The sequence below is a fragment of the Jaculus jaculus genome, chromosome 5, assembly GCF_020740685.1.
Source record: "Jaculus jaculus isolate mJacJac1 chromosome 5, mJacJac1.mat.Y.cur, whole genome shotgun sequence".
Taxonomy (NCBI): domain Eukaryota; kingdom Metazoa; phylum Chordata; class Mammalia; order Rodentia; family Dipodidae; genus Jaculus; species Jaculus jaculus.
The window spans coordinates 124,537,448-124,561,893 of record NC_059106.1 but is presented as its reverse complement, the minus strand read 5'-3'; the positions used below and the strand labels follow the sequence as shown (position 1 = coordinate 124,561,893).

At 45.5% G+C, this 24,446-nt stretch overlaps 1 protein-coding gene across 1 annotated transcript in view; it reads left to right on the top strand.

Moving 5' to 3' along the window:
• Positions 1 to 18,230, top strand: part of Greb1 (growth regulating estrogen receptor binding 1) — a 164,525-nt gene extending 146,295 nt beyond the window's left edge. Inside the window, exons 24-33 of the mRNA XM_004665684.2 lie at positions 443 to 601; positions 2,008 to 2,150; positions 5,485 to 5,646; positions 7,487 to 7,691; positions 8,818 to 8,992; positions 11,031 to 11,249; positions 12,507 to 12,642; positions 15,747 to 15,947; positions 16,825 to 16,963; positions 17,937 to 18,230. Of these exons, the coding sequence (XP_004665741.2) occupies positions 443 to 601; positions 2,008 to 2,150; positions 5,485 to 5,646; positions 7,487 to 7,691; positions 8,818 to 8,992; positions 11,031 to 11,249; positions 12,507 to 12,642; positions 15,747 to 15,947; positions 16,825 to 16,963; positions 17,937 to 18,100 (1,703 nt within the window). The 3' untranslated portion in view covers positions 18,101 to 18,230. The remainder of the gene's footprint in view (positions 1 to 442; positions 602 to 2,007; positions 2,151 to 5,484; positions 5,647 to 7,486; positions 7,692 to 8,817; positions 8,993 to 11,030; positions 11,250 to 12,506; positions 12,643 to 15,746; positions 15,948 to 16,824; positions 16,964 to 17,936) is intronic.
• The last annotated feature ends 6,216 nt before the right edge of the window (positions 18,231 to 24,446 follow it).

Here is a 24,446-nt window from a genome sequence, read left to right as displayed (position 1 = left end):
AAAGCAATTGCTGAAGCACTTTGTAATGGTGGGGTGACAACAGCAGAGCCATACTCACCAGGGAGATTTAGACAGTAGAGTCAATAAAGAAACCTACAAAGGCATCACTGGTGTGAGAAATGATGCTGTACATGAAGCATGTGCTGCTGGGGAGAGGTGTGGGGCACAGGGCTCAGGGCTCTGAGGGAGTAGAAGTTAGCATGAGGGAAAGAGAGTTGACCAATCAGGAAAGAGAGCTGAAGGCTATTCCCTTGGGTGGAGACAGTTCTAAATGCATGCTCTTGTCTTGTTAGAACCATCCCCAAAAATGTCTGAAGCCTTCTAGAACCCTACAACTCCCCAGTAACTCAGGGATTAATAATGACTCCACTCCAAGCATTCACCTATGCACAATTAAATCACTCTCTTATTTGTCACATACTAGTGTCTGTCAATCTTGCAGGCCTCCGAGAAGAATCAGATTGGCATTACCTCCCACTGACTGACCCCTGGCCAGACCTGGAGCTCTTCCAGAAGATGCCATTTGACTACATCATTCATGACCCAAAGTATGAGGATGCCAGTCTGATTTGTTCACACCATCAGAGCATCAAAAGTGAAGGTGAGGGCTGGAGAAATGGCTTGGTTAAGGCACTTGCCTGCAAAGCCAAAGGACCCAGGTTCAATTCCCCAGGACCCACGTAAACCAGATGCACAAGGGGATGCACCCATCTGGAGTTCGTTTGCACTGGCTGGAGGCCCTGGCACACCCATTCTCTCTCTCTTTCAAGTAAATAAAAAAATATTTTTTTAAGTGAAAGTGAGATTGCATCTCTCACTTCACCTGTACCTGAAGCACATGGACTTAATCACCTCTTACATGCACATGGAATCCAGCTAGGTTGAGCTTTATTTTAGTGACCAGTGATACCTGCTTCAGAACTGCACTATCCACCTGCCTGCAGGAGGAGGTGACCATCATTGAGCCTGTGAAAGGCAGACTGGCCACTCAGAAAAGGCCAAGTGGCAAGGAGACAGCTTGCTGACTTGTCATGTTCAGAATATGTCGTAGGCTTGGCTAATGGAGGGTGAAAGATGTGTATTTGTTCTTAGGAATTTGGTACTGCCTTAACTGAATGAGCATGTGTGCTCCTCCTTTCAGCCTCTCGTTTCCTCCCTTCTCTTTAGGGACACTGACTTCCACAGAGTGTGAAGGCAGGAGCTGCCACCATCATTAGACTTGGCCAGGGATATAAGTGCAGACTAGGAAAGTTTGGTGAATACAATGTTAGAGAAAAATACCTCACAGCCAAGGTGCAAGATATATGTCATAGGAAGATCAAGTGTTCAAGGCTGGCCTGGGCTCCATAGGAAACTCCTGTCTCAGAAAAGAAACAGGGAAACTGCTTTCATATTTGTGGGTGTCAGGAGAGATCCCTGTCACCAAGTGTCCTTTCCATAGACGAGTTTCTTTTTTTCTTTTATTTTCTGTCTCTTTTTTTTTTGTTTTTGTTTTTGTTTTTCGAGGTAAGGTTTTACTGTGGCCCAGGCTGACCTTGAACTCACTTATGTAGTCTCAGGGTGGCCTTGAACTCATGGCAATCCTCCTACCTCTACCTCCTGAGCGCTGGGATTAAAGGTGTGAGCCACCACACCTGGCTTCATAGATGAGTTTCTGGTGAAGCCAGCTTGTTTTCAAAAACTGGGGAAGATTCACTGGAATTTGCAGTATTTGCCGTTCAAGTTAGGAATTGGTTTCTCTTGTTGTGGTAGATCTTTCCATGAGTTTATGCAGCAGTTTTCGGCACACAGGTATGACGCACCGTGCTCTGAGCTTTCCCCTGTTCCTCACTGAGATGCTCTTACCTCCTTCGCCTGCCCTAGCCTCAGGGCCTAGAGAGATGGGAGGTGGTCCTCTGGGGTTGGGCACAGCCTGTCACTGTCTGCTGGTTTTGAGAATTTCACTGGGCTTGAGTTGGGGCAGCCTCTGCCTCCTGTTGCTTCTTAACACTGGGGGATTCCCTGCAGACAGGGGGATGCCCCGGAAGCCTGAGGATCTCTATGTGCGGCGTCAGACGGCCCGGATGAGACTGTCTAAGTATGCAGCATATAACACGTACCACCACTGTGAGCAGTGCCATCAGTACATGGGCTTCCACTCCCGTTACCAGGTAGGCCGCTAATGCCAGACCCACCCTATAGACACTTGCAGCAGCAACTCTATTTTTCTGTGGCCTTCTGTACACATTCCAGAATGGAAGTCTTTGCTTCCTGGCTGGCAAGCGTCCCCCGTTCCCATCATAGGCATCTGGTTGCTACAGAGCAGCAATTCCCCTGGGGTTATCTGGACATCAGTGGCTGAGTTCACTGACTGTGGGTGTCCTCATTGTCTTTAGGTCCTAAAGACTCCAAGTTTTCTTAGTGCCAAGAACACTCAGTGGGTATTTATTATTTAAAGGCTCTGGGGTGCACAGACATGAACAAATTTTGTGCCTGTTCTCAGGCTCATAGTTGAGGAGGGAGATGGGCACCTGAGGCAGAGTTCTGAACCACGTGAAGCAGAAAGGGGCACATTGTGGTTAAGGTGTAAAAATCACATACACAAGGGAGGCATTTGCGTTGTTGGATACCTGGACACTTCTCACACATGGGTTCTTCCTGATGTGCATAAACAGAGCATGCCCTGGCCCAAGGCTCTGGCTGCTGTGGCTCTGGCAGGTTACCAGGGGTTTATATTCAACTGGCAGGAAACCGTCCTGTCTCTTTTCTTAACCAACTCTCACCTAAGCCTCATTATTCTCACTTTATGAACAAAGACCTAGCTTGAGTATTCCTAGTTAGAAAATCCAAAAATCCTTCAAGAACATTATGCTCAAGAAGGTTCTGATTTCAGAGCATTTGGGATTTTAGGTTATGGGTGCTCAGCTACTAAAGCCCATGCAAGTATTCCAAAATCTGAAAAACTGCTAAATCTGGAACACTTCTGGTTTCAAGCATTTCAGATGTGAGATCATCAACCTTCACTATTTCAGGTAGGGAACAGAGAGGATTTTGAAGGATTAGTAAGCATCTGCTGAGGGGTGAAGATAAGCAAAAGGAGAGGGAACAGTGGGTGCAGTAGAGGGGTGAGCAGGTCCTCTGGGAACCAGTAGTGCCCTTTGTTAGGCATGTCTGGAATACAGAATGCTGCGAGGGAGTGACTTCTTCAGAGACTCTGAGGAGGGCTGTGTGGAAAAGGCTGCAGTTTGAGCCAGCCGCCTCCTAGCCTATGCATGTGTGCAGGGGAGCTGTGAGGCAGACTGATAACAAACAGGTAGACTGCAGCATTTTGTATTAAGGATTTCTTTTCATCTCAGAACCAAGCAAAGGAGAGAGAAAGCAGGAAAGGGCCCAAACAGATGGGGGCCAAGGGTAGCTGCACATGGATCAAGGGTTGGAAGTCCTTGGGGCTTCTGGAAAGGCCTGAGGCAAGAGCCCCAGCTTACTATCTGGTCCCATTTGCAGAGGCAAACAGCAGCCACTGGCTGTCATCCTTCCTAGTTGGCCTGATCTTGAGCTTAGCTCCCTAGGAAGTCTCACCTGGCTTCTTTAGCACTACACAATTTTAAGTCAAAACAAGTTTACTGCAGGTGAACTTGAAAATATTTACAAGCACTTTTTTTTTATTTATTTTTTTTATTTTTTAATTTTTATTAACATTTTCCATGATTATAAAATATATCCCATGGTAATTCCCTCCCTCCCCACCCCCACACTTTCCCGTTTGAAATTCCATTCTCAATCATATTACCCCCCCATTACAATCATTGTAATTACATATATACAATATCAACCTATTAAGTATCCTCCTCCCTTCCTTTCTCCACCCTTTATGTCTCCTTTTCAACTTACTGGCCTCTGCTACTAAGTATTTTCATTCTCACACAGAAGCCCAGTCATCTGTAGCTAGGATCCCCATATGAGGGAGAACAACAAGTACTTTTTAATGGATCAAAATAACCAGTAATCCCATTTGCAACACATAAACATTCAACATTTTTCTCCTACCTGGACGATGAAGTTTTTGTTTCAAGAATTAAAGAAGTACACGTGAAACTGTTTTCTTGGCTTTAAAATTCAAAGAATTGAAAAGGTTTCAATTATGGCAGTAAGTTTCAGCAGTGCAGCATTACCTGAAATCTAAGGACTCCCCTCTCCTCCCTTGGCTTTGTGGAAGCCCAGAGAACCGAAGATGGGCAGGAGAGCTGCCCTGGCTGAGACACACTTGGCCTGTGTTCACGGATTGTGCAGGCCTGGGGTGGTGAGGGGACTTGGAGTCCGTCTGGCAGGTGACACTGGGGCACATGCTAGCTCCTGGCTGCCATTCCTTGCCCCCATATTTCTGTTCCTTATGTCCTCTCCTTCACCTTTTGAGATTTCTCTGAGATTTTTCAGTGAAGTTTACTTCCTCACACCCACCTTCACCCCCCAGTTTCCCACATCCAAATGCCTTGCACCCCCTTCTCTTCTGCTCTGGTAGATCCCTGATGGGAACATGAAGTGGTGTGTGCTGGGCTGCCGCCTCCTCTGCAGCCTCTGGACTGCAGAACACACACAGGAGGGCTGTCAGGTGGGAGGTTGAGGGTCTGGAAAGATCCCAAGTCAAGTCCAAGTCAAGAGCCAAGCTGAGGTAGGGGTCCCACACATACATGCAGGGTATCTGGAAAGGGGAGGTGGGAGGAAGTGACTGAGGATGAGGTTAGACATGGGGACATGGCCGAGCCCAGAGCTTCTCATTGTCAGCTGCCGTGTCCTTCCGGTAAAGGTGGTAATAGTAATAGTGCCTCCCAGCAATGGCAGTCCTTTCTAGGCTTGTTGGTGACAATGCAAAGGGGACATGCTGCCGTTAACATGTACAAACCTACGTGGTTATTATCATCTTGTTCCTGTGCTAGTGCACATGATTCTACATCATAAAACTCTCTTCTTAGAATTAAAACTGAGAAGAAGAAGAAGAAAGCCAGGGCTGGTGGTGCATGACTGTAATACCACCTACACAGGAGGCTCAAGTAGGAGGATCAGAAATCAAGACTCCTGAAAACAACTTAGTGAGGACTGACTCAAACTGTTCAAAGTGGGAGAGCACTCACCTAGCATGCGCAAAGCCCTGGATCCAGGCAGAGAGAAGGGAGAGAAAGAACACACATGCGTGCTTGGCTTGGCAACTAGAATAGGTTTCTAGGTAAAATCCATAGAACAGAGCAGCATGGTGCCACAAGTGACAGGCTTGAGCCAGCATGACCAGGATTTAGAGGGGAGGTAAGCTCTAGCCACGTGTGGGTGGCCTCTAGTGTCCTTATCAGCAGCCAGTTCTGGGTGTCCATGTGCTGGGCTGGGGGTTTCTTGTGCAATGGGGCAGAGGGTGGGTGGGACCTGGGTACTGTCCTGGTCAGGCCGGGCCTGGGTTCTTCTGGAAAGTAAGCTGGACTCTGTTGACAAGCTCTGTCCTTTCCCCTCGCACCTCAGCTCTATGAGTCCACCCTGCACGCCTTTGCCTTCTCTTACTCCATGCTAGGAGAGGAGATCCAGCTGCATTTCATCATCCCCAAGTCCAAGGAGCACCACTTTGTCTTCAGCCAACCTGGAGGGCAGCTGGAGAGCATGCGCCTGCCCCTCGTCACCGACAAGGTACTGGCTGGGAGTTCCCATGGGCAGTGATCGCTGAGCTGGGGGTCTAGACACATAGCTGCCCCACGAGTCAAGGGTACGTGGAGTTGAGTCCAGAAACAAGATGGAGGAGCTGACGCAGAAATGGGGTTGGGACTCCCTCAGACTCAGTGTGAGTCTTGCTCTACCTACCACTTGCTAGCTGTGTTACTTGCCACTTAGTATTGCTGAGCCTCAGTTTCCTCACTGTAGGAAATAATTCTTTCTTTCAAAAAGACACTTGCTGTGAGCATGATTTGGAAGAAGCAACATGAGGTGTGAGTGTGGCGAAGTTATTATGTGCTAATGAGATAGATGTTCAGCCCTCCCCTTTTTCTTTTGATGCTCTGCTATGAAACATTTTTGGACAAAGTGGGGGGAGAGAGAATAGGAGAAAGACTTCCTCCGGGTCTATCAGCCACCTTCCACAGTTTTTTCAATCTATGACTTTACTGTAATGGGAGAGAGGAATAAAAGGGGTGGAGAGAGAGAAAGAAAGTAAAAGAAAGAGAACAGGGGTGCATGCATTATAAAGAGAGAAAGAGAAGGGAGAGAGAGAATGGGGGTGCATGCACTATAAACAGAGTGGAGAGGGGGAGAAAAGAGGGAATGATGCACCCGTACTAGCAGAACCAAAAAGAGAGCAGAGCACCTTCCACAGTTACTAACCACAGCTGGCCATGCTTTACTGCCTCCTCGTCCCCTCTCTGGTGCCATTTGGAAGTGAGTCCCCAACATCCTATCATTTCACCCATATAGAAGGTGCCAGGAGGTACATTTCTTTTATCCTAGGAGGAGATCAGCTTCCTGATCGCTTGTTCCTGGGACCAGAGCTGCTTCTTGTAGGGCCCTTATCTTGATAGGTCCAGCTGGGCAGCCTCAGAGTGGATTGGCCATCCCTGGCCAACAGACCTGCATGGAGGATGCGTCTCCTCCTCCTCCAGTGCACAGACATCTTTCAAGCTCAGCCTGGCTTTGCTGGCCTGGCAGTCTGTTGCCAACCATGCATACATCTGTATAGTACCAAAGAGACTCTGATGCAAAGTGCCCAAGACCCTGAGGTCAGGGTATTGCAGTGCCCTCCTGTGGATATGTCACATTCCCAGCCTCCCAGGGCCTTGAGCACTAGCTGTGTGTGCAGCTTTGTAGCAGGTGCTTGGAGGAATTCAGGAAAGACTGCCACAGGGGCTTGTAAAGGAAAGAGCTGAAGAAAACAATTGACACAAAAAAGCTCGCAATCTGCATGTATAAGCAGTCCTGTGCTCATAGTGTGTGGAGGGCGTCAGACATACAGAAATAATATCTGCTCAAAGCAGAGTCTTAGATTCTAGTATGAGAGGGTGATAGATTTATTTAATCAGTGGATACCAGTTAAGTTTTGTTCTGTAACAACTATTTCTGACTAAAATGTCTTCAGTTCTTTCTCTGAGCTCAGTGGGCTGGTAAGGTTTGGCTGGGCAGCCACTCTGGGCTCAGTGGAGCTCACTTTTGGGTTTTGTTTAGTTGCCATGGCTGGCTGGAGGTTCATCTGAGCTGAGAGAATGGCCTTGCTGGGATATGCCTCTGTTCTCTGTATGGCTTTGTCCCCCAGAAAGCAAGCCTAGACTTGTTCATGGGAGCTTTCTCAGAGGGACCACTCTCTAAGGCTAGGCTAGGTTCAGAACCAATGTTATACCATTTCTCTCACATTTTATTAGTGAAGTCTAGTCACAGTTTTCTTTCAAGGATTGCAAAAATGACTCCATCTTTTCATGGAAAATGCTGCAAAGGAGAGAACAGTTGTGTCCATATTTGCATATATTCTCCCATTATTCCTCTACAGAGCCATGAATACATCAAAAGTCCAACATTCACTCCAACGACAGGACGTCATGAACACGGGCTGTTCAATCTGTACCATGCAATGGATGGAGCTAGCCATTTACATGTACTGGTAGTCAAGGAATATGAAATGGCCATTTATAAGAAATACTGGCCCAACCACATTATGCTGGTGCTCCCAAGTATCTTCAACAGTGCTGGAGTTGGTAGGTGGTGTGTGTTTGGACTTCATGTTCATTGTGTGGGGATGCATGCACGTGTGTGGAGGCTACTGCATCTTGATTGTGTGTGGATGCACGTGTGTGTGGAGGTCAGAGGACATCCAGGAGCATTACTTCTCAGGTACCAACCACCTTTTTTGAAACAAAGTCTGGTCTGAAGCATGCTAAGTAGGCTAGAAGGCCAGTGAGCACCAGAGATCTACCTGTTTCTACCTCTCCAGTGCTTGTATTACAAGCACACAGTACCACACCTGGCCTTTTACTTTATTTATTTATTTTTATTTATTAGAGACAGAGGGGGTGGGGAGGGAGAGAATAGGCATGCCAGGGCCTCTAGCCATTGCAAATGAATTCCAGATGTATACTACGCCATATGTATCTGGCTTATGTGGGACCTAGACAACTGAACTTGGGTCCTTATGCTTCACAGGCAAGTGCCTTAACCACTAAGCAATCTCTCCAGCCCCACACCTGGATTTTTAAAGCAAACAAAAACAACATGGGTTCTTGAGATTGAACAGAGATTCTCATATTTGCAAGGGAAGCACTTTACCTAATGAGCTATCTCCCCAGCCCTCAGTAGGTGTTTTTAAAAATTAATTTATTTCTATGCATGTATGGGCATACCAGAGTCTCTTGCTGTTGCAAATGATTGCATGTTTAGCTTTACGTGGTTGTCTGGGGAATTGAACCCAGGATGGAAGATGTAACCAAGCACCCTTAACTGCTGAGCCATCTCCCCAGCCCTTAAAGGTGGGTGTGCTTTTATCACACACTACTTAGTAAAGTTTCTGTGAATAAAAATCTGGGAGAATATTTTAGAGAGGAAAGAGTTGAACAGTTTATATCCAAGTTTTTTGCTTTTTGAATTTTAAAGCTATTCTTCTGTGTTTGACTTTTTTTTTTTGGTTACTGATTGAACTCATCTCAGCTTTTGGAAGGGGAGAGCAAATGTATGTAACACACTGGAGGAGGGGTGTTTCCTTATCTGTAGGCAGTGGTCAGTAGAAGAGGGATGTATGTACAGATGTTTGGCTCTGACTCATCTAGGGTGGGGTCCTGTGGCTGTGGGCACAGGACAGACCCTGAGCTGGTCCTGTGGCCATTGCAGGGGCTGCCCACTTCCTAATCAAGGAGTTGTGCTACCATAACCTGGAGCTGGAGCGGAACCGGCAAGAGGAGCTGGGTATCAAGCCGCAGGACATTTGGCCGTTCATCGTGATTTCTGATGACTCTTGTGTGATGTGGAATGCAGTGGATGTGGACTGCACTGGGGAACGGAGCAGGTGACTGCCTGGGTACACTGCTTCCCCATCCAGAGACCCAAGAGCAAGTGCATGATCTCTGTGACAGGGACCAACTGCTCATCCCTCAGGGGCACAGGATGCCTCACATAGCAGAAAGCCAGGGCCCTGGGGAATTGAACCCAGGCTGGAAGGCAGAATGTGGCAGAAATGTACCCATGGTCCAAACCCAGCTTTCTTCTAATTCTTACAAATAGTTATTGAGGTGTTTTATGTACACAGCAACACATTATCTAGACTTAGCATAATGCATACATATGTCTAATCTAGGGCAACAGCCCTGGAATTATAGAAACCAACTTGGATTTGTTTGCCCAAGAGGTGGCTAGCTGCTTTTTAAAGCAGAGCCCGAAAGAAGGAAAACTAACCCTTGGAGCTGTTGACCCCTGAGTGGCATAGCTGCTTCTGAGGCAGAGCCCGAGAGAAGAAAGCAGCCCTTGGAATTGTCTAAGCCAGGGGAGCCCATTGCTCCGGCTGCGCTCTGGTGTTCTGTGGCTGTAGCCCACACTCACAGGCGCTCACTGCGTTTGACTTGAACAGCAAAAACAGGAATGCATGAACAAGTTGAACATGGCATGGGCAAAGGTCAAGGGAGTTTTGGTTTTGAATAATCCTTAAACATTTGTTTAACAAAGGGATTTAGGGTATGACCTCCACTGATCCAGAACACACACCCACACATTTTGTTCACAAATGCAATCACACCTGTTGTCTTCAACAAATCTGTGGCAGTCCAATGGGCAGTTAATTACTGACCATGTTGTCTCAGTGCTGTGGTCAGCATCCCTTGTGCACACACACTTGTTCCAGGACAGGATTTGAATCAGACCACCAAGGAAGTAGGGCAAAGAGCATAGCTTATGATCAGTCAGCATCTCTAAATATTCCTTGTCAACATTGGTTGTCTATGCTGTTCAGGCCAAAGTTCCACCAAGGCAGAGGAAACTTACTCACATGGCTTTAAGTGGGTCAATTGCATGGTTGTCAGATGAAATTCAGGGCAAGTTACAAGGTAAGAACTTAGCAGATAAAGTATGTCACAGCAATATTCTCAGAAAGGTTATTTGTAAGGTCTATAAAGATTCCCATAGTTCCTTCCCATGTTTCATTCTTATAGTTCATCCCCACAGTTTATTCTTATCATTCATTCCTACATATGTATGCACACAAAGGAAAGCGTAATACAAATGCAGAAATTTGGAAATTGAGCACACTTATTTAGCTAACCCTGACCCCCCAACAAGAAGTGGACATCACTGGCCCCTTGTGAGGCTCCTCTCAACTGTCTTCCAGCCCCATCCTAACCCTTAATGCCTGGCTAGATCTTTTCTTTTTAGATTTGCTGTATGATTTTCATAAGTTGCAAAATCTTTTGAGGCTCTAGGTTCACCATTTTTATTTGTGTGTAGGTGGTATGTGTAGAGTGGTGTGCTGTGCGGTGTACACACGTGCACTTGCCTGTGGTGCTCTGTAAACTCACCTACGCGCCCTGGAGGAGAACAGGGGACATCCTTCCCCACTCTCCTGCCTACGTTTTCCTTGCGGGAGAGTCTCTCACTGACCCAAGAACTTGCCCCAGTGATTCTCCAGGTCTCTGCTCCCCGCAGGACTAGGGTTACAAGAGTGCTACACCTAGCTGTTTACATGGGTTCTAGAAATTTGAAGTGGGATGGTTTGGGCCCCCTCAGGCCTTCATGCTTGTGCAGGAAGCATACTTTAACCACTGAGATATCTCTCCAGCCCTAGATTCCTCAGTTTTGGAGGACACTAATCCCTAGGCTAATTTGTCATGAAGAGTAACAAAACCACGGTTCAGGGGTGCGCACAGCACATGTATGTGTACATATTCTGCACTGTTAACTCATGTAAATATGAAGTGCTTGGCAGAATACTTGCTACCCCTCGGGAGTTGGTGGTGGCTTCAGTCCACACCAGCCTGGCCGGGCCCAGCCCATGCAGTGCACTTGGGAAGCTCCATCCTGGTGAACCTGGAGAACGTTAGCCTCTCTGCTCTTCACAGGGACTTCTCCTGGTCGGAGAGGAATGTCTCTTTGAAACATATCCTGCAGCACATTGAGGCATCCCCCAACATCACTCACTACGCTCTGATCGGCATGCGGAAATGGGCTAGCAAGACGCGGGGCAGCGAGGTGCGGGAGCCCTTCTCCCGCTGTCATGTGCATGACTTCATCATCCTGAATGTGGACCTGACCCAGAACGTGCAGTACAACCAGAACCGGTGAGCATCTGGCCCCCTGGGGAGTCCTCAGCCACTGATAATGCTCAGTCAGCCTCGTGCAGGCAGAGGCAGCCTCAGGATGGCTTGATAGATTCTCCTCTTCCACCTGAGGGTCAGCAAGGCAGAGGCTGTGCCCACATGCTTTCCAAAGCCTCGCATGCTTTTAGTGCTATTTGTTTTGTATGTACAGAAGGCCATTCCACTCACCCTGTGCTGTGTCTCTCTTGCTTAGACTTCCTCTTGCTTTTTAGGGATGTTAGCAGAGAAGGGACTATGCATTAATTTCCATGAGCTGTTTTCTGTGTGTCCAACCATAGCAGTACATTTATTGAGTATCCTGTAGGCCAGACAGCAACCCAATTAGGAGTGCCAGGTTTGAGCTAGAGTTGCTGCTCTGCTGGAACCTGGGTTCTGCTACTTACCAGCCTTGCAGTGAAAGCTTTTCTCTTCCCCAGGCCATGCTGGCTAACTAGTCTGGCTGAATTGGTAAGCTGTGGGTTTAGTGAGGGTCTATGTCTCAAAAAGTCAGGTGGAGGCAATTGAAGAAGACACCAATGTAGACCTGTGGTCTCCACATGCATACAAATGCACACCACATACAAAAACATATAAAAATTGTATATGTAATTGCATTGTAGGAAATGATACCCTATGTAGTTGTTTGGCATGTTTTTTTTCAGCTATTAAATGCCCACTTTTTTATACTTTGAAGCCTTTTTGAGTGAGAGCGAGCAAGAGAGAGAGAGAGAGAAATTTGGCATTCTAGGGCAGGGCTTCTAGCCACTGCAATTGAACTCCAGAAGTATGTGCCACTTTGAGTGCATGACAACCTTATGCATGTGTCACTTTGTGCATCTGGCTTATGTGGGATCTAGGGAGTTGAACATGGGTCCTCAGGTTTCTCAGACAAGTGCCTTAACTGCTAAGCCATCTCTCCAGTCCCCACTTTGAAGCTTTTAAACAGTTGAATGGAATCGTGTCTGTAAAACTTCTCCCATAGTTCTGGCATCCACGCCTGGCCATTCAAGGATGGTCCCCACATGCTCAAGCTTGAACTACAAACTGCTGCTCTGCTGTGCTATCACCGTTTGCCTTCTCTTTGCCTCCCTGCCACATTAGAATAAGGCCTGAGGCAGGAACTAGACCATTCCACCTTTGTAGCTCCCACAATAGGACGACATACCAAGTGTTGAGGGGGCAGCTGGGGACATGTGAGCTGTGCCCAGCCATATCCACTCCTCCTCTGACTCGGAGCAGGTTTACGTGTGACGACGTGGATTTCAACTTGCGTGTGCATAGTGCTGGTCTCCTGCTCTGCCGCTTCAACCGCTTCAGTGTGATGAAGAAGCAGATTGCGGTGGGTGGGCACAAGTCCTTCCATATCACATCGAAGGTGAGTGTGGCATCAATGCTGACAGGCGCCAGGTCACACCGAGGCTGCTATAATGTCAAAGTTGAGAGTGGGGGCCACCTGGGGTGGAGGGAGCATGCCTCATCTTTCCAAAGAGTCAGGGTATGGTGGGCTGGACTGACCACTGAGAAGTGTTAACAGGGGTGTTTAACTGGCATCCATCTCTGGGAAGTTTCTTTTGCTCTCTCACATTAAGTGGCATCCAGCAAGATGCTGCCCAGTACAAGAGTACCACCAGTCAAATATGCCTTGTGTGCTTCCACCCATCCCACCCTGGCTAGGGTGGGTATGGTACCAGGCTCTTCTCTACAAAGAATCATTGCAAGGCACACCAGGATAACTCATGCTGCCTGTCCACAATCTGGGCTCTGGTGAGAGAGAAGCTATCGTTGCTGTTCTAGCTGAACAGACCCAAGCAATTTAGCAGTGCTAAATCAAAGCCAGTGTCTTCCAGGAAACCAGACACACTGTGTCAGTAAACTTTCTCATCGCTGGCACAAAATATCCAACTAGAAGCAACTTGTGGAAGGGAAAGGTTTTATTTCAGCCTACAGTTTCAAAGGGGATTTCATCATGGTGGGGGAAGGCTGGCAGAGCAGGAAGCACATGCCACATCATCACACTGCCATGGAGGAGGTAGAGAGTGATGAATGCTACATGTTCAATTAGCTTTCTCCTTTTTATAGTCTAGCAATCCAGCCCATGGAATGCTACAGTTAACTTATCTAATCTAGAAAATTCCTCACAGACATGATCATGGATTTCTTTCTATGGTGATTCTAAATCCTGTCAAGTTGACAACCCGAAATTAACCAACACTGGCCAGTTTGCATAAAGGTCTGAGTCTTGTTTGTCACCTTCTGTCTTTCTTGGCTCTTGCCTTGGTACATCATCCAGTTCCACTACTGGTGTCCTTTTCCAGCCTCTGTCCATCCGTGTCTCCAGCAACTCCTTCTGGAGCTGATTCACACCTGGATTCAGACACAAGCTCCACACAGTTGCCCCTGTGGACAGGGCAGAGCTATCTCTGTACCTAAAAGCTCATCTTCATTCTTTTTGTGCAAAGTAGCAGGACCTTCAAATAAGAGGCCTGTTCTACAGAAGATCTTTGGAGCCAATGAATCAAGCCATTACCATTGAGATTTTAAAAACTTAAGGCATTGAACTTATAATTTAGGGTGGATTGAGATCATTACTGTATTTCATTTTCCTTCCAAAGATCTGGATGGCTTTTAAACTGAACTTTGTCTCATATTCCTCAATGGTATTTTTAAACTGTATTATGTATGTATGTATGTATGTATGTGTGTGTGTGTGTGTGTGTGCATGTGTGTGTGTGTGTGTGTGTATATATACAAAATTTTGTTTTTCTGCTAGGTTTAATTACATGTTGGTTATATAAAGGAAAGATAATGATGTTTTACAATCTTTCCTGTGAGTGAAATCCCTTGTTTTCATTTGTTTTGTTTAATAGGTATGGAGCACCTATTAAAGTAGTGTAGTGTTGTCACAAGTATGTAGCCTCGGTGAGGCAGAAGTTAGACAGCAATTAGTGAAATCCTGCTATATACCTTGAAGGGAAAGTGTGTCACACGGTGGCCTAATGTAGCAGTTGGGCATGGGGGAAGTCTATGGATATCCCTGAGGTGGTAGTATAGGGAACCAGGAGGAGTGGAAGAGAAGATCTGAAAGAGTTTCTATTACTGAGTATGGGAAATATCTAGACTTTTCTGTAAGTATATTAACAAGCCAAAGCCCTAAAAATCACATCATCAGATTAGTCAAAGTAATGACCCCACTTTTCTGATGTCAACTTTCTGTATTAGCTGCCCTTTGTATCACTATGCAAAAATTTATTTTGGCTCATAGTTTCAGGGAATTTCTGACTGTTAAAGTGGGGGAAGGCTCTCTGTGGCAGAAGGAGTGTGTGATGGAGTTGTTCACATCACAATGGGTCATGAAGCAGAGAGCTGTAGGAACTAGGGGCATGGCTATAACCTTCACAGGTCTATCCTTAGTGAACCAATTCTAGGCTAGGCTCCACCTTCTAAAGGTTCCACAGCTTCCCAAAATGGTACAGCCAGCCAGGAAATGAGTGTGGATTTGAGCCATAGCTAAGGCCCAAAGGCTTTCCATCTGGAGATCCACTTTCTTTTCATTAAAACTATTTTTATTTTTTTGTGAGCAGAGAGAAAGAGGGTAGGGGGAGGATGGACATACCAGGGCCTCATGCTGCTGCAAATGAACTCCAGACACATGGACCACTTCATGCTTCTGGCTTTAGATGGGTACTGGGGAGTCAAAACCCAGCCATCAGGCTTTGCAGCCAAGTGCCTTTAACTGCTCAGTCATCTCTCCAGCCCAGAAGACACAATTTCTGATCCATTTTACTTGATGAATAATCTCTGGCTGCATCAGAGAAACTGCTGGTGACTGTGTGGGGACTTGTGGACTGTGATGGCTGAGCAGTGAAAAGGCAGAACATGGGGGTGCAGACAAGATTTGGGAAAGCCTGCCCCTCAGATGCTTGCATCTTTGGCTCTGGGAAGAGTTCCCAAGGACTGTGTGTTCTTTTCTTTTTCTCTGGGCCACCAGCTAATGTTATGCATAAAAGGATCAGTGTCTACAATCAGTGTTTGTGTGTGTATGTATTGAACCTGGTGCACATGCTGGTTTTTGGTCAGAATGGCTGGCCTGCAAGCCCCAGTGATCTCTCAGTCTCTGCTCCCCTCTGTTCTGGAGTTATTGGCATGCACATCTGCTCTTGGCATTTTATGTGGGTGCCAGGGATTAAACTCAGGTCTTTATGCTTGTATAGCAAGTACTTGTACCCACTGAGCAGTCTCTCCAGTCTTAGTGTCTACAATTCTTATTAATGTCATTAGTTTCCATGGGCCTCACTTTGGGAAAGCCTAGTTTTTCTTCATGTTTGAATTTTGGTCTTGAAGCCTACACACTTATCTCACATGGCCACTCCAAGGAACAAAATCTCCCCCACCCCTAGGTTTCTTGTGGCCAGAAGCCCCAGGCAGCTCTACACTCATGTGAGTGGGAAGTGGCCTGATATCTGCCCCTCTCCTTGGCAGGTATCTGATAGCTCTGTGGCCATTGTGCCATCCCAGTATATCTGTGCCCCAGACAGCAAGCACACGTTCCTTGCGGCTCCCGCCCAGCTCCTGCTGGAGAAGTTCCTCCAGTACCACAGCCACCGCTTCTTCCCGCTGTCCTTGAAGAACCACAGCCACCCTGTGCTGTCTGTGGACTGCTACCTTAACTTGGGACCTCAGGTAACTCAGGGTATGGAATCCATAGAACCCATGGCTGAATACTAGGACCTGAATCATAATTGTGGTGTTCATCATGGCTAGTGGAGATTGACTCCAGGATCCCATGGGTGCCAAAAATCTGCAGGTGCTCAGACCTCCTGTGCAACATGGTATCATTTCTACATTTAACCTATACACCTCTTCTGAAACACTTTGAAGCACCTCTAGATAACTTGTACCTAATGCAATGTAAATGCTGTGTACATTACTGATATACTGTATTAATTAGGGAATCAAATAAGGATGCAAAAGACTATGTATGTCTGGTACAGGTCAGATACAATCCCCCAAAACATTCTTTTTTTAAAAAAAAAAATTATTTTCATTTGTTAGAGAGAGAGAGAATGGGTTCACCAGGGCCTCTAGCTACTGCAAATGAACTCCAGATGCATGTGCCACCATGTGCATCTGGCATACGTGGGACCTGAAGAATTGAACCTGAGTCCTTAGGCTTCACAGGCACATGCCTTAATCACTAAGCCATCTCTCCAGCCCGCCCAAAACACTCTTGATCTGTGTTTGATGGGGGTCTGGGATGTGATTGAACCTGTGATACTAACTTATACTCACCATGGTGTTTATCCCACTTGCCTGATGAGGGAGCTGTGTTTGCCAAATAGGATTTAGGAATCAGACTCATTTCTGACAGGACATTTCTGATTCTCAAATCAATTTATGAATATGATAATTATGAAACTTTTTTTAGGATATAAATTTGAAAAATATGCTCTATCCTCCATCTTGAATTTGACCAAACAGCTGGTATTCTTGCATGTAAATCCCCAGTGTAACAGAGTATTTTCTGGAAAGTAAGGCTTCTCTGGGGTTCCTTTTTCAGATTTCTGTTTGTTACGTGAGCTCCAGGCCCCACTCCTTAAACATCAGCTGCTCTGACATGACATTCAGTGGGCTCCTGTTGTACCTCTGCGACTCTTTTGTGGGAGCTAACTTCTTGAAAAAGTTCCACTTTCTGAAAGGTAATAGCTTAACTGGCTGCTATCCCCTAACATCTCTGATGACAGGATCTCTAGCCTGGTCCTTATTTTTCAGTGGGTAAATTGTGGCTCAGAGAGAGAAAAGTGACTATTCCAACTCTCCAGGAAAGGATAGAAAGCTAGATTGAAACCTGAGGTTCTTTGTCTTCTACGGGTTCAGTAGAGACATCTCACTTTCTCTATTTCTTTTCCACCCAAATCCTTTATTTGGGTAACCCACCCAGGTCCCCTCAGAGGCTTCATCCTGGTAGAGCAGTCCTGACCCCACCTCTGTCTTTTGTCATCTTTCTACTTTTCCCTCCAGTGGCTGAGACAAGATGGTCGACAAACAAGTGTTTGCCAATCCATGATTCCAGACCTGTGCATGTCCAAGGTGGCCTTCCATGTACCTAGCCTATTCTCCCTCCCAAGCAGGCATTTGATGAGCTCCAGCAGGGGGCCAGGCCTTGGGAAGTGGAGTGAGGTTTCTTCCATAGCCTCTGCCCTCAGAAACACTTCTGTCAGAGTGAAAGATGGATATGTAAAGAGGGAGGGAGAGATGGTGGGAGGAAGACCAGAGCCTGATTGGCGGGCTACTGCAGGCTAGGAGATCAGGGGAAGAAGTGCCCATAGCCAAGCAGTACAAAAGGTGAGAGTTGACCTAGGCCTGGGTGAGTGGAGAAGGGGTCTCCCCACGGCAGCTGAGAAGGCTGGATTTATGGACAGACCTGTGTCTCTCCTTCTGTTCACATCCTTGCTCCATTCCTCATCTTTTCTTCTGCCTCTATGGTTTCCTCCCTCCAAACATGGTAGCCAAATCCCTCTCACCCTGTCTTGCTGTAAGGAACAGGGACCTGACATGGTTCCACCCTCCCAGGCTGCCTCCTGTTTGGTTATTGCAAATGGGGTCCCCACAGCAGCTTCTGTGGGGAAACTCTCCCCTTTCCTCTTCATGCCTAACACGCTGCCGTTGCAGGTGCCACCTTGTGCGTGATCTGCCAGGACCGGAACTCACTCCGCCAGACTGTGGTCCGCCTGGAGCTGGAAGATGAGTGGCAGTTTCGGCTGCGGGATGAGTTCCAGACAGCCAACGCCAAGGAAGACCGGCCTCTCTTTTTCCTCACTGGACGGCACATCTGAGAGAGAGAGAGAGAGAGGGAGGGAGAGAGAAAGGGAGGAGGCCAGCAGATCTCCGAGGAGGGAGGAGTGATCCGAGCCCACTTGCTGCTGAGGCTGACAGAGGTCCTGGCCCCAAGGGTGTTAGGACTGGAAGAGGCCCAGAGACTGTCTGCTGCATGATCCTCAGGGCACATGTTGTGGTCCTGAGGCAGATGGTAATTTAGAGCCATGAGCCTGAGTTTCCTGGTAGGCAGGACTGAAAACCCAAGAGTCCTGTGCTCTGGGCCAGGCCACATGGCTCTGGGCTATTCTGAAGTTCATTTTGTGAAGAATGAAGTTTTATCATTCATATGCTTCCATGGACAGACCTGACTTGTGCTAGAGAATGTTGGGTGATCTCGTCAAAGGGCCAGCATTTCTGGCGATTTCAGAAAGTAGGTCACATCCTACAAAGCAATATTCCAAAGGAACATTTGAACTGTAAAGGCTGGAGACAAGAAAAAAAAAGTGGATCATTTTAATAACTTATTTAATCACCTACAAGTTTTCTCTTTAGAAGCTAGCCCAAAGGCATGAAATTTAATATGATAAATTGTTTTACTTTAGAGAAAATATGATTCTATTAAAATAGTATTGGGTAAATACCCTACCTCTTAGAAAGGGCAAAATAGAAAAGAAGCTTTCTTTAAAACTAAAAGGGCTTTGAGAAGGACATTAGGGTTGTAATCACTTACCTAAACTTTGCCTTACAAAGGAAAGAGGACCAAATTGCTTCCTTGGTCAAAACAATAAAACAACCAAAGTGATATGTAAGATAGTTAAGAACTAGACTTATAATTTATTGAAGTTCACTTCTCAGTTCCTTACCTAGTCTGCATTGTCTTAGTCATGCTTAGCTCCTGTAGGAAGAGGCTGACCGGTCCAGAGGAAGTAGAACCGAAGTGAAGCAAGCAACATAGGGGGTGGGCGGGGAATTCAGTCTCCTCTTACCTGGTTATTGCTTAAACCAGCATCGTAGAGTGCTGCCTAGGGGGCCAGGTGCTTGGCACATAATTATTTTGAATCCTTTCCACAGCCTTGTATGTTTGGAATTACTGTTCACTTTTGAAAGGTGAAAAGGTTTGGGATGCAAAGAGCGCATGTCACCAAGGTTATACAGCTGGAAAGATCTAGAAGCACAATTCAAACTTCTGGTTTCTGAACCTCAGAATCCAGGTCTCCATCCCATACCACACTGCTTTTGAAGTTGAAAAGTGAAAAGTACTGAAAAATTTAAACCAGAATACATTCTCCAAGCTCAGGCACATCTAAGCACTGTGATTGGTAGCAACCCAAGAAGAAACTTAGAAATCCATGCCAAAGAGTTACTGCCAATCTTTTATTTTTCCCGAAGGAAAAAAATTTTGTGTATGAAATATTGAGAACAGTGTTTGTAAATTATCTGTCTTTATTCCTATTTGGGTATAAAAGCTGACCTTTAGTTATATTTGTCTTTTGTAAATAGCAGCTCCTATGTCATTTTCCTCATTTTATTAGTTTATTTAAACCTGGAAAAAACCTCAATACTCTTGTCTGTTCCAGTCTTATAAATAAAACTTATAATGCACTTCTTGTTTGGTGAGTGTTGAAAAAAAAATATATATATATATAATTTTGGTTTCTGAGGTAGGGTTTTGCCAAAGTTGACTTGGAATTAGACTTAGGCTGGCCTCAAATTCACAACCTCCCAGGTACTCTCCTCAGTCTCCCAAATTCTGGGATTAAAGACGTGCACCACCTTGCTGAATACAAAACTTAAAAAAAAAAAAAGACGTGTACCACCATACCAAGTGATCACATCATTTTGAGAGGAGCAAGTGTGGCCAGTGATTTCCAAGGACAGCCTGCTTAAAAATCTCAAAATGGGAAAGTATAGTTTTGGAAAGAGTAAGAATAAAGAATAAAGGTGGGATATATTAGTATGCTTAGAAATTCCTGAAAGAGAAAAGGCAGATAGGATGGGATGTACAGAGGCCCGTCACATGAGAAGGATGACGTGGGCACTCGGAATGTCTGCAGTGGTGGGGCCAGCAGGAGCATTTGTCAGAACACTGGCCAGGCAAGCTGCCTGGAGCCGCTTGGCTGTCTGTGTCCTGAGCTCTTCCTGTCGCCCTCACCACCCCCCTGAGCTGTGCAGCTGGCCAGTGCCAAGGAGGAAGCAGGTGGAGTTAGACCTTTGTGAAGATGAGCTGTTTGCACTCTTCTCTTCTCCCCATGGCCTGTGCTGCTCTGTAAAACTTGCCTCTGTGGTAAGAAAAGTAAGGAAATGGGAACTCTCTGCAGAAGTCAACAGACAAGGAGCCAGACATACATGTGTGAAGCTCTACGTAGTGAGAGGAAGAAGGGAATGAAGACTGGATAAAGCAAACAATTCTATGGAGCAAGTATAATTAAAATTAGGATGAAGTTGCAATTTAAATGTAAAATGCCCCCATTGGCTCATGTATTTGAACATTGTGTCTCCAGCTGGTGCTGCTGTTTGGGAAGGTTGTAGAACTTTAAGTAGTCAGAGCCTTGCTGGAGGAAATGGATCATTAAGGGAGGGGGAGACTGAGGTTTTCTTACCTGGCCCACTTCCTGTTGATCCTCTGCGTCCTGGCTGAAATGTGACAAGCTGGCCTGCCGTGCTTTCCATGGTGTATGGGCTATCCATCCCCTCAAAATATCAGCTGAAATAAACCCTTTTCTCCCTGAGGTTGCTTCTGGTCAGGTATTTGTTCACAACAATGAGAAAAATAATACAAAGTGAGATTATAATGGAACCAAAACATAAAGGTCAAGTACAGGTCTTGGTGATTAAAACTAACTGCCTCAATAGACAGGTGAAGTGGCCAGGAGGAGTTATTGTTCAATAGGTCCAGGAAGTCCATGAGACAGCAGTGAGGAGGGATGCTCGGTACTGCTGCTGACCCTGAACTCCCGGTGCTCCATGCAGGGTAGTACCTGGACCCCATCCTGCCAGTGTCCTCTGGGGCTTTGCTGTCACCTCTGCTGGACACCTCTTCTTTCCTTGGGTTCCTTTCTCTGTCCTCCTGGCAGGGCCACTTCCTCAATGGGGCCATCCAAGACTGAGTACTACTAACACAGAAGTCCAGTTTTACCTAGTTAACTTAAAAAAAAATACTTCGAGAGAGACATGCGTCCTCTAGCCACTGCAAACAAACTCCAGACATGCGCCACATTGTGCACCTGGCTTACATGGGTACTGGGAATCAAACCTGGGTCCTTAGGCTTCATAGGCAAGCACTTTAACTGCTAAGCCATCTCTCTAGCCCAGTAGTTAGCTTCCTAAATGGATGTTTTTGTCTCCTCCAAAGTATTAGCTTTCCATCTCTCTGATCCAACAAAAAAAAAACAAGTTCAAGGAGGGTTTATTTTGGCTCATTGGTTCAGAGGTTCTGTCCATGGTGGCTTAGACCTATGTGCTTCGGTGAGAGCATGTGGCAGGGCTCAGCTGTTCACTTGATGGCAGACCAGGAAGCAGAGCCAGAGAGACTATAGCTCTAGGACCTGTCTCCATGGACCTACTTCCTCTAGCTAGATCCACCTCTTAAAGTTTCCACAACCTCCCAACATAGTGCCACCACCTGGGGACCAAACATTCAACACATGAGCTTGTGGCAACATGTCCTAATCAATCCACAACACTCATGAGAGAAGGAATTTTGCAAGATACATTCAATATTGCAACCTTAGATCCTGCAGCTGCCTGGTATGTGGCAGGTGCTCATAAGTGTGTCCTGAGTGACTGCACACAGCTCTCATATCTCAACAGGAAAGTGGGAGTGATGGGGAATGGAGGAACGAAGAAAATACTGAGTGAACGGAGCTAAAATCCTTGCTTTTCTAGAACACCAATGATTAGTATGTTAGCAGAAAAGAAACATTTTAAATATGCATATTCAAAAACTATTTAAATAAACTAAGAAACAGGATTTTCAACATCTGTATGAAGGGAAAAGAGCAACCATGAGATGAAGGAATCCAACATGTCACAGCCACAGATTAGGAGGACAGAAACAGGAATGCTTGGCAGATAAAAAGCAGAAGCAGAGGGTTGGTACATAGTGAAATGTGTCATAGCTAAAATAAATAGAAGTGAATCAGATTCAATAATTGATGTGGGCTCTTAGGTTTTAACATAACAGATTAAGAAAATAGTTGGGTTACTGTGGAAAAGGATCACTCAGTAAGGTGCTTCCAATGCAAGTTCAGATCCCTAGAACCCACATAAAATAGCAGGCACAGTGGCATGCATCTGTAATCCCAGTGCTGAAGAGGCAGAAATAGGAAGATCCCTGGGACTCACTTGTTAGCTACTGTAGTTGAATCAATGAATTCCAGGTTCAGTGACAGACCTTGTCTTATAAAATAAGATGATAATATCAACCTCTGGCTTCCACATGCATGCACACATGCAGACACACCTGCACATACATGTATGTCCATCTGAATACAAACATACATGCATGCATGAATGCTATACATACATTCAAACACAAAAATTGTAAAAAAAAAAAAATTTAAACTAAAGTTAGAAAATTATCTAAGGAGAAGAGAATGACCACAAAACATGCCAATACAACTTCAAGGTATTTAAAGCAGGAACTCTTAAAAATGTGAGTGGGTAAACTCCAGAATCCTGCAGAGACTAGCCTATCTCAGAAATAGAGAAGGGAGACCATAGAAAAGAGATTGAATAGCATAGCGATGTGCTTGAGAGTAGTTAACCTTCAAAGGAGAGAATATTGTGCTGCACAGATAATTTCAGAAATGTTCTGGGACCAAGTAGTAGACATGGCTGTAAACACTGTGAATGTGCCGGGCGTGGTGGCGCACACTTTTAATTTCAGCACTCAGGAAGCAGAGGTAGAAGGATTGCTGCGAGTTGGAGGCCAGCCTGAGACTACGTAGTGAATTCCAAGTCAGTTCAGGTTGGAGCAAGACCCTACCTTGAAAAAACAAAATAAAATAGGGTTGGAGAGATGGCTCAGCAGTTAAGGTACTTGCCTGCAAAGCCTAAGAATCCAAGTTTGACTCCCAAGTACTCATGTAAAGCTAGATGTACAATGTGGCACATGCATCTGAAGTTCATGGCTAGAGGCCCTGGTGCCCCGTTCCCTCCTTTCTGCCTCTGCTTGCAAATAAATGTTAAGAAAATAAAAGACTGAATATTCTTCATTGTCAGTGATGATACACTTTGTGTTATGCATATTTTACCACAATAAAAAAATATTTCAGAGAGCTGAAAAATATGAAAACCTAGACTTTTCTGTAAGGCCATAAATAACACTAATCCCAAACTAGGTAAGGAGAATAAATATAATCACAAAAACTATAGTTCTGAAAATAACCTGGGGCTAGTTATTCCTTTTTATTAAAGGTTTGTAATAGCAATACAGCTTATTTTACAGTTACTTGTATATGAAGATTTTATCTGAAGTTTTAAATTTTATTCTTGGAGATTATTTCATAAAACATTCAAATTTTCTGACATAAATTTAAATATTCTTGTAATGTCATTTTAAATCTCCTTGCTATTTTTAAATTTTCCTTTTTTAGCTGAATAACTGTTCTCATTTTTATTGTTTTTAATATTTTTATTTATTTGAGAGAGAGAGAGAGAATGAGCCTCCAGCTGCTGTAAATGAACTTCAGACACATGCACCACTTTCTGCATCTACTTTAGGTAGGTCCTGGGGAATCAAACATGGGTCCTTTGGCTTTGCAGGCAAACACCTTAACCGTTAAGCCATCTCTTCAGCTCTGGTCTCACTTTTCTTGGTCAGTTTTAACATTTTTTTTAACAAAAATGAATATTTATTGAGAATTAATCCATAAAGTATGCAAATTACATTTTTTTTTTATTAATTGGAAACTTTGTTGTATGGACAAGTCATTTGTTGGTTCCATTTCCTTCCCAGCTCTGTCCCACCAAAGGCCTTCCTTAGTGGGGTTACTGGTATTCACAATGGGGCTGTGCATTATGAATGTAGCAGTCAGTCACTGTGGGGTGGGGGAAACAAGGCCTTTGGATATTTGTTCATACCTGAGGCTCTTACAATCTTTCTGCCACTTCTTCTGCAATGTTCCCTGAGCCTTGGTGGTATTGTTATAGTCTACATGACTGTTGAGACCTCTGTACCTTCTAGGTTTCTGCTTTGATACATTGTGAGTGTCCTCAGTGTCTATCACCCTCCTTGGGGCAGGTTGTCAGGCTCGCCATGAGAGCAGCACTCATGCTTAACTTGCCATTTTCCTCTGTGGTGTCACCTGGACCCTGGCTGATGGGGAAGAGGTGGCTTATCTCATATGGACTCAGCTAGCT